Source organism: Drosophila willistoni (assembly GCF_018902025.1).
Source record: "Drosophila willistoni isolate 14030-0811.24 chromosome 2R unlocalized genomic scaffold, UCI_dwil_1.1 Seg167, whole genome shotgun sequence".
Classification (NCBI taxonomy): Eukaryota; Metazoa; Arthropoda; class Insecta; order Diptera; family Drosophilidae; genus Drosophila; species Drosophila willistoni.
In genome coordinates this window covers 21,928,002-21,945,054 of record NW_025814050.1, presented here as the reverse complement: position 1 = coordinate 21,945,054, position 17,053 = coordinate 21,928,002, and the positions used below count along the sequence as shown (strand labels likewise).

The 17,053-nt window shown below is 35.4% G+C and overlaps 1 protein-coding gene across 6 annotated transcripts; it reads left to right on the top strand.

Moving 5' to 3' along the window:
* Positions 1-119: 119 nt before the first annotated feature.
* Positions 120-16,440, top strand: LOC6642042 (basic-leucine zipper transcription factor A). 6 transcript variants are annotated; one of them, XM_023175678.2, is made up of 10 exons: positions 122-889; positions 12,377-12,439; positions 12,506-12,644; positions 12,723-12,837; positions 13,986-14,405; positions 14,787-15,026; positions 15,093-15,212; positions 15,359-15,843; positions 15,906-16,014; positions 16,077-16,440. In XM_023175678.2, exons 1-10 carry the CDS (start codon positions 805-807, stop codon positions 16,194-16,196), a joined length of 1,896 nt encoding a protein of 631 aa, XP_023031446.1. In that variant the 5' UTR covers positions 122-804; the 3' UTR covers positions 16,197-16,440. The 6 variants fall into 6 exon arrangements, with proteins under 6 accessions (XP_046866610.1, XP_046866611.1, XP_023031446.1 ...); XM_023175681.2 differs by having other exon boundaries at positions 123-889; positions 13,986-14,063; XM_023175680.2 differs by having other exon boundaries at positions 123-889; positions 13,986-14,231.
* Positions 16,441-17,053: the final 613 nt, after the last annotated feature.

Sequence of the window (17,053 nt, the reverse complement as noted above, 5' to 3'; positions counted from 1 at the left end):
TTCCAGTGCCGCTGTGTCTCAATACAAATGCAAATATGCTGGCGTCTGGCGTATCTGTGTGAGTGCTTGTGAGTCGTTCCAGTGCCGCTTGCATTGTTATTGTTGTGTTCTGCCTTGGCATGATGGTGTGTTTTGTAGTGCTGGATAGCCATCCATCCATCCACAATCAAGCAGGCATTCGTTGAGCGGCTTTCGCTGTTGAATGAGCTGCAAACGCGTTAAACAACAACCCGTTCCGTCCGGTCCGTCAGTCAATTAAAATTGAGTCTTTGAAGTGCGAGTCGTTCTATTGAACAGGGGGAAAAAAACAACAACAAAAAAAAGTATCTAACAGATACGCAACTGCAGCTGCCTCGAGGCAAGATTTGCCCGCGCGAGCCAAAGAGTGCAGTTTATTTATTTCATTGTTTTTTTCCATCTCGTTGTGAAAGTGAAATTAAAATTGGTTTTGTGCCCGTTTTTAAACGACGCAATTAAATGAAAATTTTTGTAGAAATTCAAGCTTAAACATTTTGTTTCACTCGTTCTCCACTCGTCGTTATTCTCAGCGGTTGCGGCGGTGTCAGCAATTTCAACAAGTAACCCAAATAAAAGTAAATAATAGAGAACGCGTTAGCATCGTTCCATGGAATTGGATGGAGCGACAGCATCAACAAATGCAACAACAAAAACACTCCATAAGCGAATTCTGTCCTTGAGTTCAACAATTTGAACACCTGTTTAATCTCTGGAACCATTGGAGTTGAGTTTTGAGTGAATTTCGTATTTTTGAGGATATTCGGTTTCAGTTCAGAACTCATCAATATGAATAATTTCACAACCACAACGGCAGCAGCGCCACCACCAGGCACAAAGGAATCCCTGCCCAGATCAGGACATGTTAATGAGGGTAAGCATTGATTGCCGCTGCCATGCGAATTGGTTTTTAAGTATCGCCACAGCCAGTTGAACATGAACATGAACAATTTTCGAACCAAATTCCTGGCCTCTCTTGGGTTTTAGATAATTGGAAATTGATTTGAGGTCTGCCGGCATCTGAGAAGGGCTCAAAGTGCGGTTAGACCTGGTTAAAGGGTAAAACCAAACAAAAACTCAAACAAAACTCGTTCAAAGGAAGAGCAGAATGAGATTTTTATTTCTGAAAGGGTTATTTTATGTTGAATTTCATTTGGGAAATTTACATTAATTTACAATTCATTTCACTTAACATGAATTTCGGGCAAAAGTTTTAAACTTGGCTATGAATTTTACGAAACAATCGTTTAAGAAAAGAACCAGTTTTCAGTTTTTTTCAAATCAATTGTTGATTATACATAATGAGTTTCTATCTTATATGGAGTAATGAGAGTGGTTAAAAATCTTTAAAAAATATTTATTCATAACAAGTCTTACTAGTTATTCCCGAAACTTTTTCAAAATAACTTAGATCTCTGCGTATCCAAAGATACAGTATCTATGTGGATTTTTTATTCAAAATATATTCATAAATGCGTTTAAATATATAAAACATCTAAGATTATGGATACCGCTAAAAGTATTTAAAATTTTAAAGGATTAACCCAAAAAATGAGAGACCAAATATCCCTTCTTTATATCCCTTTCTGGATTATGTATGTGCAAAATACTTTATTTGTGGTGAAAAAGTAAACAAAGAAAGAGTGTAACCTGAGTTCATTGCAGGCTGATCATAAATATTTGAGAATGATTTGAAATTTCAGTTATTAGCATTCAATTTCATCATTCCCTCAATTCATCAAGATTTGTTCGAAGTGAAAATTAAAAAAACAAACGTTTCTTTTTCTAGTTGTGGGATACCCTTACAAAGCATTCCAATAACAATCGTCTCGAATTATGTATTGTATAATTGAGAAGTCGCACCCCCGAGAGCAAATAATGTTTGTTACTATAACCAAGATATGTATGTGATAAATGCATGTGTGTTGGTATGAGTGAGTCAGTCTATGTAAACAATTTCATTAATAGCAGCACGTTCTGTTGCCTTTTTAAGAGGGGATTCTCCCATTTCAGACTTATATAATGTGGTTACCGCATCTCACCTTAAGAAAAGAGCTTAATTAAAACTTACGATATGTGTGTGACAAAAGACATTGTTAGGCAAATTATGATCGGAAGGGCATTTTGTTATGCTAATGAACGAAAAGCAAAAAAAAAAAAACAATATCTACATATATGTTTGTGAGTATTGCATGAAACTTTCTTTCGAATGGCAGAGGGAGAGAAGTCTTCCGCTTGAATTTGGTTTTGAAAGTCTTCATGAAACGATAAACAAAAACAAAGAGTGCCATAGTCAGCAGCAGCAACAACAACCTCAGACCAACGACCGAAAGCAAATTGAACATAAAGAAGAAATTTCAGATGAAAAATAAACAAATGTTGGAAGTTGTGTTTTTGTCTGTATACATTTGTAGTTAACGTTTTAGAGAGCAAGAGATTCCAAAAAGGGAAAATTTGTTGTGAGTTGCTTTGCTTCTTTTGAGGTGCAAAAAATAATTGCCGCCAGCACTTTCCATTTAATGACTAGACATGCAAAAAGCGGCAAACCTCACTCTTGTTATTTTGTATCTTATAGATACTTATGCATATGTGAGAGTGAGTGTGTAAGTGCGCGCGTGCATTGGCAAACAGCTGACACTGTGGGGATTTTGATGCCGCTTCATTTGCGGCCAAGCACGCATGACAAAAGACCCCCACAAAGTTCCTTAGTTTTTCGAAATAGCCAGGCCTCAACTTTACTCAGTCAACTTCAGTTGCTGCTGGCCTCTTTTTTATTTCTCTCCACTGCAGCCGCCGACTGACAGAGTGCCTAGGGTGGATATGGATGTGAATGGGATGGAGTGAAGAGTGGAGTGGAGTGGAGTGAAGTGAGGCCAAGTGCTGGTAGGTGAAGGAGGCGCAGGAGGTGAAGCGACAGTTGCATGACGAGCTGCCGGGCTGGATGCCTGCCCTGACTGCAGTTTATTTCACTTTTTTTCCCCCATATCTTTTGTTGCTGCTGCATGCCAAGAATGATTCACTTGCCAACGACAACAACGACTGGGACAGGGACAGGGACAGAGACAGGGACAGGATGTGGAAGTGCCAGAAAAGAGGTCTCCTCCACTTGGATTTAGGCCTCTCATCATTTGTATGGGAATAGCACTTAAATAAAGTTAGAACGAAACATTTTTCAAAACAATTTTCCTTCGTTTTTCATTTTTTAACATTTTTTGTGTTGTCAATGTCTTTAGAAATCCTGAGAGTTGCTTGACCCATTAAAAAGGTACAAAAATGCGATGAATGGCTGCTTAAGTAGAACGTTTAGACTTACGTTTAGGTTGTGTAAGGTATATCAAACTGGTTATAAGTATTTTGGTTAGGGAGTTAGGAAAAGAAATTTTGGAAAATGGATTAACTACATGGATCCTAAATGATTAATTGGTCCATGGAAATTCTATTTATTTGTACATATGTAAATGCAACTTTTGCTAAATGCATTTATTTATTTAACACTTAAATAGTTTTAGTGCCTCATTCAAGGAAAAGTTGAAGGACAGAAGAATTGTATCTTTAACTTTTAATAAATAAAAAATCTTCCACTTTATTATTATATATCTTAGTGTAACATTTGCATTAAGCATTAAATCGATAGACGAATATGATCAACATTTGGGAGAATCCGCGTCAAATTAATAAAATAATCTATCAACCTTCCATTTACTTAATAAATTTTAGTTTAATCTCTAATGATACAAAAATAATCGCCATATTTACGATCAAAGACACAAAACGATGTACATATTTAATAAATAATCCAATAAAAAACTGAACTTGGAGTAATAAAATTTCACATTTCGCATAGTTTGGATGCTTAAAATAAAGTTTTGACTATTTTTAATTAAATGAAAAACAATGGTTTACGTATGCATTTTGAAATTCAGCAATTAAGTTAAATTCTTAAAAAAAAACTCCAATCACATTTTATAACATTTTTAATAGCTATGACTAAAGTTTTCATGACCTCATTATCATATTAGGTTTACAATTTTTTAGTATACAACGGTTTAAATTACAACGACCTTTTCATATAGTATTATTTACTTTTCGTATACCGAATATTTAAAATTTCGTGTATCCTTACATTGACTTTTAGAACGTCATGTCTGTAATTGGAAAATATTCCTAAAAATAAATCAATAACAACTTGAAAAAAACAGGAAATTGCCAAAGACGGCTTGAAATATTAATAAATGCTATAAAACTTTGTAATCAATTTTAGATCTATTGAAGAATTTATAATATAAGATAACAAAAACTTCAGATCTAGTTTTTTAATTAAACGCTTTGGAACTAATTTAAAAATTATGGTTAAGTGCCTTCTTGGTTTAATTTTTAAGCTAATTAAAACTTACGAAAAAATAAACTTCAAATAATGAAGCTATTTTTTAATTTTCTAAACAAGTTATTGGATCTAACGATATAATCATATTGATTTGATTTGGAGTTTAATTAATGAGCACAAAATTAATGAGTTCTTTTGATGATTCTTCGATCTTCTTTCGATCGTCAGATTCATTAAATCAGCTGGAACTTTCGAGCTAATAAGCTTACTTCCTCTTCGAGCAGTGAAAGCGGCTTCATTATTATCATCATCATCATCATATTCAACATTTTTATAATGAGTATTGTGAACGCTTCGTTTGGTGCCATAAACAAATGAAATTACGCTAATTTTTTATACAACGAATATTTTAACGATTATATGCAGGTATTTTTGTTTTGAATGGCTCATTCAATCAATCAATGGAAATGTATCGTGAACCTGAACCTGAACTCGAAGCATCTGCCCCTCATAATGAGGTGAATTTTATTTGACAGCTGCAACGGTTGCTGCTGCTGCTGCTGCTGCTGCAAGCATTATCACCTTCATTATGATTCATGATGATCTTCTGGCATGAGGAGTAAGGTCAATGTAAGACAACCAACATATTTATATACAAGATTATGTATACCTATAAGTAGCCATTGTGCCTGGTCGGTCGCATCTTCAAAGTGTGTGTGTGTGTGTTTGTGTGTATCTGTCAGATGCAAGATTCAAATAGTCAGCATTGTTGGCGTTGCAGCCACATTTCTGGTCTCCATCTACATCTTCTTCTCTCTTTCTCTCTCTCCCGCCCACCTCTCTCCCTCCTCGGTGCCTTGTGGCATGTTCAACAACCTTGAGTCAGGTTTTTCCACTTTCGGCGCCGACGCCCGCTGCCGCTATCCATTGCCTCTCCTGCCACTGCCACAACTGCTGCAGCCGCTAATCAATGCAAGCGTCAACTGCATTTTTCTTAACATGCTACTCACACACACACACATATAGATACCAATTTTCCTGTTTTTGTGTTGTTTTTTTCTTCTGTTTTTGGGCTCGCATAAATTTTCCCGACGAACGGCTTTCTAATTTACTTTTCCACTCTCGATTATGAGACTTCCATTTTTGTGTGTTTCGACCAAATATGCAAGAGACGGAATCTCATTCCACTTCATCATCATCATCCTCATCCATTGCCATTGTGTAATTCTCCACGCGATCGAGCCATTCATGCGTGGATTACAATGTGAACTTGGTCTCTCTGTCGCCCTGTCTATTGGTCATTTGTTTAGGTAGTGGGTGCAAAGAGAGAGAAAACTTGAGAAGAAGGTGGGAAACCTACAAAGTGTCCGTGTCTGAGTGCTAAAAAGTGTTGGCGGTTGGAAAATGCTCTCTCTACCGTAAATTACATGCCCCCGACAAGGTTAATTGAGTGTGGTGTGGCCAAGTTTGTACCATATATGTATGTAAATGGAATATCTTGCCTATAAATTCATTATTTTTAACTCTTCAAGATCTGAAGAAGTTTTTGGCATACATTTTTAAAGAACTTTTTGTGGTTTAAGTTTCCATTTTTGCAAGTGACATGGAAAATCTTCACCTCGAACACATCGCGGTTACTTGACTTTGTGTTTTCTTTGCACCACAATCCGTTATAACAACATCAAATAACCTGTTCAACAAAATAGTTTGCAAACCAGTTCTTGAATTAATAAACTAATATGTATACCCTTATATCATCGTAGACAGTTTATACTTTATTGCTAAGCTAGTTTTTGACATGTGTAATACCATATTCAAATATCAGGATAATAAAACCAAGAAATAAATAAAAATCAAAAATCCAACTAACCTCTATGACATCATTATTCTGTCTTTGGCTTTAGTTTCGACAGTTTTTGGAATATGGAAAAATGGGACATATATACTATTTGATAGGGCGATTTTTCATCTAACTAACGCAAAAAGATTATGAAAATCGAATCAGCGATTTTCAAAGTACCTTTAGAATCATTAAAGTGTATCCATGTAAAAAAAAATGGTATTAACATTGTTATTCAACATTTTTCCACCATATTCATCTTTTTCTTTACACTTTCAACTTACCAAAAAATGTAGTTTACATCCTTCGCTACCTTGAACTATTGACTAAGAAATTTTCAATTATATTATATTCATATGAGAACTTTGAGCTGCAATATCGGATATAAAAACATTTTAGATCTATTTCTCAGAGACACAAAAAGTAATTTTAGCCTGGAGATTTCATCACACAACTATTCAAATAAAAGAAAACAAATAAAAGTTTAAAAGGCAAAATTGTTAAAAATCATAATTTTTATATTGGCTAATATTAGATAGAAGATTTCATATGTATCAACTTGGTTTTTATCACAAAAAAAAAAAAAACTGTATATTACGACAACCTTAAATTTTATTAAATATGTACATTATTTTATGATAGTATGATAACAAACAGAAAAGTCTATATTAGAATTCAGTAATAAATAAATATCATATAAAACTGATAAAACTGATTGACTTTTTGAAGACGCGTGGAGTTCGGAGAATTGAAAACAATCTTAAAACTGAAAATAATTAACTATATATGTACTAAATAGTAACTATGATGGAAGACAGCAAAGTGAGCAATTTGTTTCCATTTCAAAATTGTGTTGCTATTTAGAAAGACAGACATACATACCTGTGGAATTAGATACCCATAATTTGTAAAAAATTTAAATTACATAACTAAATAAACGGGACTGCAAACACTTTCTAAAAACGATTAATTATAATTTTCCTCTATGGAGTTCAGATATTCAAAGGTATAGGTTACCCACCCTACTGAAATGTACATATATCCTTAGAATTCCAAATTTCTTCATAAATAAATTAAAAATGTTACTGCAAAGTTTCGATTAGTTTTGAGGGTTTTACCTTAATTTTTGGGTTGATTTGCATATCTATTAATACAATCACTTGAGTCTCGAACTGACTTTTTTTCCTTGGAATTCTTTCAAGTTAATGACGCATGCGTGAAATACTTTACTGACTTACTAACCCGTTCACACAGCTTGAATTTTGTTCTGTTTTTGTTTTTTTGGCCAAGTCAATAAAATGCGACACTTGTGACCCATATTGCACCTCTCACACACACTCACACACCCGTTCAAGTCTTTTTTTTGCAAAGGTTAACAGTTATTTGTTGCAAAAAAATAACAAAAACGGAAACCCGTTTTTCCTGGCGACAAGGTAATGATATCGCACATTTCTCACAGACAGACAGAATTCTTGTATAGAGACAATAACAATAACAGCAACAACAATAAATCAGCTGTCCACCTTATTTTGTGAACCGGAAATTAACAAAATATCAAATTCGTTTGACGACAACTGCAAAGTCAAAGATTGCATTGTAAAATTTTCAATTACCATCGATCCGTTTACCTTAGGGCCTTGTCATTTTCCCCCACCCTTTCCAATCGAAGCCCAGCCCATATCCTACACTAAAAATTGAAAATGGAAAACTTGTAATTTAACGGCAGCAAACTAAAAACAGAATTACAAAATGAACAGTAAGTTAATTTCCACATTTGTTTCTTGTTGGCTGCTTGACTTGGGCCAGAAGCAACAGCAACTTTAGTTTATTGCTTCTTATTCTGGTCGCTGTCCGCTGTGCATAATAAAAAGCTGCGCTTTGCCAGGTATTATAAACCAAAGCGCAGAGACGAAAGAACTCACATGAACACATGACTTTGTAAGTAATATGCTGCTGAAAGCACAATATAACCAAAAAGAGGTAGCCGATACATATATATGGATAGATAGACATATACAAATATAGATATACATATAAAAATACTGGTATATAGAACCAGCAAAAGGTACAAATACAATGCTAAACACTTTTATAGAAATGGTCTGGAGCAATATAAACGAAAGGTATATCAGTTAAATGCTTGAAAGGTTTAAGGCTAACAAAACTTTTTGGGTCGTTTACCAACCAAAGGAGTTGAAAAACATCAAAATATATATCTGAAATTTGAATACCATAATTCTGATGGAACTGGGATAAGGCAAGTACACAGGCCGACATGATTTTTGGTGACGTTAACCTGAGAGGTGTTTTTAACTAATTCGGGTACGCTGATTCTGACTGCATACTCAGTTTTTGTTCATCACGTCCAGATTTTGTGAAATTAAGGGATCTAGGGTTGGAAAATAGGCACCCAAAAATATACTATAAAAGTTAAAAATTGTTTTTCTACATTTTTAGCGAATTGTAGAATTTCTTGTTTAAGAAAAATGATAATTATCATACTAATTTTAGATATTTCTCTTTCTCTCTCTATCTGTCTCTGTTTTACTACTAATATTTATTTAATTTGAAAGAGGATATATCAAGCTATTATCTGTCTAGACATCGATTTCTATATGTGTGTATCCATTACATATACATATTTATGTCTATCTCGTATACATATATTTTCATTGTCTATCTAAACAAAAATTCCAGTGATATCTATATGTATGTATACCTTCTGTAAGGTTTCTTGGTAAAACTAAGGAAGGAATATCAGGCAGATAAATAGACTTAATAAATTTGGACTTCATTAGCTGACATACATATATAGTAATAAACGATTATATGAGAATTTGGTACAAAAAGAAGTTCTCTCAGTTCTTTAGAAGGGTTTTTTATGGTTAGGCTCTTTAGTGAAGTCTTTAGAATTATTCTCACTAAGTAAATAATACAAACAACCAATTTTAAACTGCATTTTAAAATAGTTTCAAATACTGAAATATATTTTAGACATTCTTGAAATAAGATGAGGAGATAGACTAATCAGGAATATCACATGGGAACAATTACACTTATCTCAAAGGCCAACCACAATTAGTTACATATATAAACATATGTTTGATCTTAAATTTTTTGAAATGCTTCGTGAGTCTAGTCAACTGACTCGTATCGTAAGACAAGTGAGTGAATAGAGCAACCTGAGCAATCACGCTGAACCAGCACGAATGGGGGATACAAAGATACTTTGTTGTTGGCTGTTGGTTGTTTTGTTTTGTTTTGAGTTTATGTGCCAGCACAAGATACAAATACAAATTTTTGCTTCATTTTTTTCGTTGCTTTTTTTGTTATTAAAAGCCATGTGTATGCACATACACGTACGTATTCTTGTTTATTTCTCTGTCTCCCCTCTTTTCATTTATTTTTTCTTGCACTTTTTTTTATGCTGGACAGTCAGAAATCAAATGGAAAAGCAAACAACTAAATTGATTACAAGTGCAACTTTTCCGCCTTTGCCAACTCGAAGTAATTTTTGCAGAACTTAGTTCCTTTTCTTCTTCTGTCTATGTGTGTGTCCCCAGTCTCCACAAATTGCTATTAATTAAGAGCTGTCGTCGTGGCTGTCGCCTCTAAATGCATCAGAGTTGACCTCATAATTCAGTCAAGTTTTTCTAATTGCTGACAGACTGAGAACGAAATTCTCTTCTCCCCAAGCTGAATGTCACAAAAATACAACAACATATCTATGGTCAGAGTTCAACTAATTGCCGCAGTTGCCAGTTTAAACATTAAAGTCAAAGAACCTTTAAATTAAAGTGATTGCAGCGGATAGTGGCGGAGTTATAGTAAATAGTAAATTAGAGTGACAGTATTTGGGTAGGGGGAAGACAAATTATGGGAAATATATAATATAATGGCCTGATCTTTGTCAAACGGAACAGAACGGTCTGAAAAATATTAGTGAATGAGCAAATACTCTTTTATAAAATTATAATTTGCCTATAAAAACTATGAATTTGTTATTGAAATTAAATGGAATACAATAATTTTGGTTAGAAGTATGTGAGTTTGTTTTTTAGGTCAATTCGAAGATCATTTACTATAACACGATTGAAGGATTGCTTAAAATATAATAGGATAGCTTCTAGAATTTTCGATGGATATATTTCTAGACATTCTCTCATACTTTTCAGTAAATAATGATATTAGTTTTATAAAGAAACTATAAGACACTAAGAACTAGATTTCAGATTTTATTATTACTAATTTATTTGGGAATCGAAAAAGTGCACAAGGTATTTTCGAATTACGTTTTAGATATTTTGAGTGACTAACACAACAAATTCAAGTTCTTGAATAACAGATCAACAGATTCTAACATTTTTTCTATCATCCACTTTCCTTTAATATACATAATACATAATGATTTAAATTTAAATTATCGATTTTAACTCTACTAACTCTATATTTAAGACTTATAAAAGTCTTCTTTCAATTCTTATCATTAACTTTTTTTATTTGCTATTCTGCAAGATTGTTTATTTATTGGAATTGGCATTCAATGAGCATTGCTCGTAAATATTACAATGTAATGGTAAAAATTGTGAAATTTATGTCTTCCATTGAATGTCATTGATGAAGACATAACCATTCAGCACTACCAAATCAAAACGAAACCAGACAAAGAATATGTCAGAAAATTGTGCAGATATCGAAAAAATAATCAAACACAAACATTTACCACTTTGCCACACTTCCGTCTGGCGTAAATGTATCTGATCGAGAGTTTTTGGCTGTCAGGCAAATTTATTCAAAAAATATCAAAGAAGCTAACTTCGGCTATGCCGAAGTTTATATACCCTTGCAGTATACTTGGCAATAATATTTTTCCTTTTTGAAATTTCTTTCCCTGCAACTCAATTCATCAATACACAAACAAAATATTATTTCTCTTTTTACCACAAGTTTTTCTTCTTCCATCATTTTCTAAGCAAAGCACGGCACGCATACACATACAGTTCATGTAGCGTTGCGTCTGTGTGTGTATGCGTGTGCTCTGTTGATTTGATGATGGCAGTAGTAGGCAGCAAGCAGCGCTGCCGGCAGCGTTTGAACCGATTTATATTGACTGTAATTTGTGTTCTATTTATCGGATCAGATTCAAATTTTGGGATCTGAGATTTTATATCTATTACTATCATATTGGTAAATTTCATGGGGATACTCCAATTTTTGCAAAAATGTTTCTTCTAGAGCTATATGATATAGTGGTCCGATCCCAAAGATTTTCATACTTTATCTCACCCGGGTAAAAAAAAGCTCCCAAAAAAAATTTCATCCCGATAGCTCTTAAGATGGCTGAGTAAAACGCGTACGCACCGACGGACAGATGGACAGACGGACAGACGGTCAGACGGACAGACGGACATGGCTATATCGACTTAGCTTCTCATGCTGATCAAGAATATATATACTTTATGGGGTCGGAAACGTCTCCTTCTGTGCGTTACAAACATCTGACCAATTTTATAATACCCTCTGCAAGGGTATAAAAAGCAGCAAAACTTTTTTCTATGACTAAATGATAAATGACATAAACACCGACTCGCTGGCTGGTCGAGCAGAGGGCAAAGAGGGGATCGAGTGCTCAAAGTATAAACCACAAAAAAAGAAATAAACAAAAATGAAAAAACACACTAAAAAAAACAACCTCAAACAAAATTTAACACAGACAATTAAATTGAAATACATTTTTTTTTACCACGCTTTCGCTTATCTTGAAAAAGAAAAAGATCACACCGCTCGATCAAAAGACCCTCTCACCCCTCATAATTCCCCTGAAATGGAGCGAGTGCATCAAATGTGCATCTTGAATGGAATTTCTTTGTTCGAACTGCTTTTGCCCCCAATCTGATGGATGCAGTTGGGTTTCTTCTGACTCATCGAATTTCCAATCTTTCGGAGTTGAAGTTTATTTCGAGCTCTTGTTGGGCTTCATTAGATTTGGCTTGTAATTTGATAGGCTTAAAGATTGCCCATCCATGGAACCGGGCATTATATATCACTTGTCATTAGAGGTTTTATGACATATATATAATTAAGACAATGTGTGTGTGTGTGTGTGTGGGAGAGAGACTTCCTCTTTAAGAAACATAAAAAATAAAGCAACTTAACGAATTGAATTTTTATTGTTTAATTTTCTTTCTAATTTCCAGTCTGCAAGGAATGGCTCGTGCGTGAGGACGGCGCCCTGGCCTATAAGTTGCAGTCCCAGGAGAGTGAGTAACATTCGAATTACTCTAACTGCCATAAGGTTAATAACATTCTTGATCTTCTCAATGCAGTTAATGACTTTTATAAGGGTAATCGCTACAGAAATGCTGTGGTCCGCGAAGATTTCCCCACTGCCCTCCATGAGCAAATCAAAGAGAAAGAGCAAGCGCAGCGGCAAGTAGACGACTATAGGAGACGTCTAACTGAACAGTGAGTATAAATGGCTATACTTATTCAGAGTCTATTATTACTATACTTTTAATAACATATTCCCATCTCCATCGACAGAGAGGAGCATGACAAGCGTGTAGCCAAAGAAATAGCCGATAAACTTGAACGTGATCTGCAGGAACAGCAACAAAGAGAACTCGATCAGAGTGAACTCATTGCCAAGCAAATGCAAGTAGGTAACATTTTTATTTGGCTATTCATACATATGACGATCATTTTGAAAAGGCTGAACCATTATCCTTCTAGCATTAAATAACAAACTTGTCTATTTACATAAACAAATTCTACTTAATGGCTATTAATGTCCTTTTTCCCATTGAAAGTTCATGATAAGCTTTAAAATCTGTCTTTTTATACCATACACCCATAGGGTGAAATGGTATATTAAAGTCGCCAAAATGAATGTAACAGGCAGAAGGAAGCATCTCCGACCCCACAAAGTATATATATTCTTGATCAGGATCAACAACCGAGTCGATCTAGCCATGTCCGTCTGTCCGTCCGTCTGTCCGTCTGTCCGTCCGTCCGTCTGTCCGTATGAACACCTAGATCTCGGAGACTGTAAGAGCTAGAGCCACCAAATTTGGTACGTAGACTCGTGTAGTATGTAGAGTGATCAAGTTTATTTCAAATTTTTGACACGCCCCTTTCCGCCCCCGCAATTTAAAAAAAGCGTTTATCTCAAAAACTATTCCAGCTAGAGACCCCATATTTGGTATGTATATTCGCTTAGTAAATGCACACATTTTGTATGTATAAAAATTTTGCCACGCCCTTTTCCGCCCCCGTAATTTGAAAAACTTGATTATCTCCCGTATTTTTTTACCTTATGCAATCACACTTGGCACACTTAAATTTAATACTAATATCTAGCAAAATACTAAATTTGATCAAAATCGGACAAAAAACAGTCGAGTTATGCATATAAACGTTTTTCCATAAGGCCGGAGTTGGCCGTTGGCTGGTGGGGGCGCTAGGGTGCTCGTATGATTGAGCGAGCGAGATACTAAGATATGCTTGTAAAAAGCATGTGAAAATGCATTTGTTTAATAAAGTTGAAATATTTGCTTTACTGGTGTATGGTATACCTAAGTCGGCGAGACGACTTACTTACTTCATTTTAAATGATTTTAATGCCTGAAGTCTAGTTATTAGACGTGACCGAATAACTATTCTTGTAATTATTAACTAACCAAGCCTATCGTGTTTAAACCTAATTTATGTTTTAGTAAAACGGAAATGAAATTAAACACAAATGTTGATTTTGAATTTATTGTTTAAGAAATGGTATTTAAAATGTGAATTTCATATTAATTACAGGAAATCTATGTGAATTTACCGCCCGTGCCTCCACCAGCCACACGCGACACAACTCGTCCGCCACCCAGGCCAGCCAAAGCAAGTATACATCATCAGCAACACCCACAACAACAACAACAACAACACCTTACCAATGGCCATCATGAGCCCAGCACCTCGCAACAGTCTAGATACCAACATGAGCAGCAGCAACAGCATCAGCCATTGCAGCTACAGCAGAAACATTTCTCACAAACAGACAATTATGTAGGATTATCGCTTATACCAAATATTGTAGATATGCCAGCAACACCAACAGCAGCTGCAGCAGTCGCCGCCGCTGTAACAACAACGACAGCAGCGGCTGCAGCGGCAGCAACAACAGCAACAGCAACTAGTACACCAAGTAGACACACACAGTCAACACACAGCCAGCTGTTGGTGAGTGATGCTACATCATCTCATCAGCATCAGCAACAACAACAACAACAGCAACAACAACAGCATACACGTTTCCATCATGCACATCAGCAACATCAATCATCATCGTCACGTCGCTATGTATATGAACCATTCAACATACCAAGCACTGCACCAACATCCCAGCACACACCCACACATTCGATTCAGGGCTCCACCATAGATGAAGTTGTCGACTATGCTGATGTTGCTGACAGCATACGCGACTATAATATATCGTCAACAACGGCAACACCAAACGCAACTGCAGCAGCATCAGCAACTGTTGTCGATGCAGCAGCATTAACCAAACAACGTTCACCGTCTCATGAGAATTTACTACGTACTGAACCTAAATTTCAGAAGCTATCACCAGAGAAATATGACCAACTTGTGGGTAACTTTGGCATACCAACCGGCACAGGAGCAGCCAATGGCAGCAGCAGCAATAGCAAGGCAGTAGAGCGCCACATGCAGCAACATGCCGATGATATTGAACTCTATGTGGATCCCTGTGATTATGCCAGCTTGCGAGAAATCGGTTTACCCATGGACGAGATAAAGGAAATGAGTAAAAAGCTCAAACAGGAACAAAAAGATGAAGTGAGTAATTGGAGTCGGATATTATTTTCTTTCAATGTTTCTAATGATCTCATAATATTTTTGCAGTTGCTTGCCCGTCGCTTGCAGGCGATTGAGTCCAAAGATTGTGTGCGGCAAGAGCATAGAGATCGCATGTTAGCCATCGAAGCACAGGATAAAGAGTTGGCCAAAATGCTGCAAGATAGGGTAAGTTAGATGATTAAATCTGACCATTCTATAGAGGATCATTACAAACATGAATAGAATAGAATACACTCTAAAGAGATAAGACATTTATTTTAATCACAATATAATGCAAATGATTTCAATAATAATTTATACCAAATTCACAGGAGAAAGCCAAAGCCAAACGTGCCAAGGAGAAGGCACGCCTACGTAAATCTCAGCAAAAGGAAGCGGCTGCTGCTGCCAATGGAGGAGTCAATAGCAATGGTCTTCTATGTGGCACAAGTTCACATTGTGGTCCCCTTTTGGCATTACCGCAAGACTGTATGGCCATGTCACAGTCAACGCATTCCCAGGCGGACATTGATGTGGAGGCCTATTCCAATCCCATAGATGTCTTGAATAGCAGTCGTGAGCAACGTCAACCGAATGGCACTCTGACCAATGGTAGTCTGACTCGAGATGGTGGCTCCAATCACAGCTCCATGCAGCGGCAACAACGACTGGCACAAGCGACTAGTCTCAGTCGTGGCGAAGATGATATCTATACCTTGCCCGTGGACAGCTGTAGACCTGGTCAGCAGCGACCAGTCTCATTGCATATGGCAGCAGAGACAGTTCAGCAAATGCAAACACACAATTCCATGACGCGGTAGGAAATAAGAGAAATTTATATCTTAAAGGAAATCTAATATGTTTCTTTTTTTTTATTAGCTCTGAGCACTACGGATCGGAGGCAGGTTCCCATGACAGTTCCATACACAATGGTCATGATATATCGCCACACATGAAATACTCCAAATCTGGCAATTTTGGTATATATGTATTTAAACTCAGTCCCTCCCACCCATTCGTCTATACTAATGTGTTTATCCTCGTTGACAGATCAAAGCGCCAGCCCCACGCCACCTTACATGCCAATTCAAGGTACTCGACGATCAAATTCTAGTGAAGATCGTAAAAAGAAATCCAAGGACAACAAATGCACGCATCAGTAGAGCCTGAAAATCCATTAATGAAAACACAATAACTTTTTATTATTATGCAAATTGACAATGAAATTGTTTAGATTATATACACATTTTTAGATATTCGAATTTTAATTAAGTATGTACTTATCATATATCTAGCTTAGATGTACTTAGATTTTACAAACTTTACATATGAATTCGTTTTACATAAAATATCACACATGATAATAATAGATTCAAATCGGATTAACAATAAATATCCATTTTTGATGATTAAATTACTTAACTCTTTTACTTTTTAAAGATGTTTTTATGGAAATCTAATAATTTGAAAACTAATCTCTTGGGCGAGTTATTCAGTAACAATCATTTTTTTCATATCAAAAGTTATTCATACATTGAAACTTTGAATGGCTCAAGTGCAGATTTGATAGTCAATAGACTATTAAAAATTCTTCGAGGAAAATTTTAATTGTACAAGTCTTTTTTAAATACCTCTTTCGAAAACTCTTTATATTTATATCCATGGTTTTGTCATTCTTGAAATACCGAAATAGCGAAATACCGATATACCATATAGCGAATGCAATTTTTGCACTTATTTCGAATCAATCACTTTAAATTGAAGGGTGAAATAAAGTCGAATACTTCCTTAGTTATTAAGAGACTCTTGAATGGTCTTTTAAAAATTTTGCACATTTTATAAAATTAATACCCTTGCAAAAAGGGTATATTAATTTTGGTCAGAAGTGTGCAACGCATAGAAGGAAGCATTTCCGACGAACTGTGACTTTTCTTAATAACTTCGTTGTTTTCTGAGCTATTGTCATGAAATTTAGTATTAGTGAGTTAATTACACATATAAACGACTGTGCCAAATTTGATCAAGAT

Excerpts from the sequence above, each read along its gene's own strand:
- LOC6642042 (XM_047010654.1), top strand. The coding sequence starts at position 805 with ATGAATAATTTCACAACCACAACGGCAGCAGCGCCACCACCAGGCACA. Across the intron at positions 12,440-12,505 it reads TAAGTTGCAGTCCCAGGAGA|TTAATGACTTTTATAAGGGT; the intron begins GTGAGTAACATT and ends TTCTCAATGCAG. Across the intron at positions 15,844-15,905 it reads ACACACAATTCCATGACGCG|CTCTGAGCACTACGGATCGG; the intron begins GTAGGAAATAAG and ends TTTTTTTATTAG.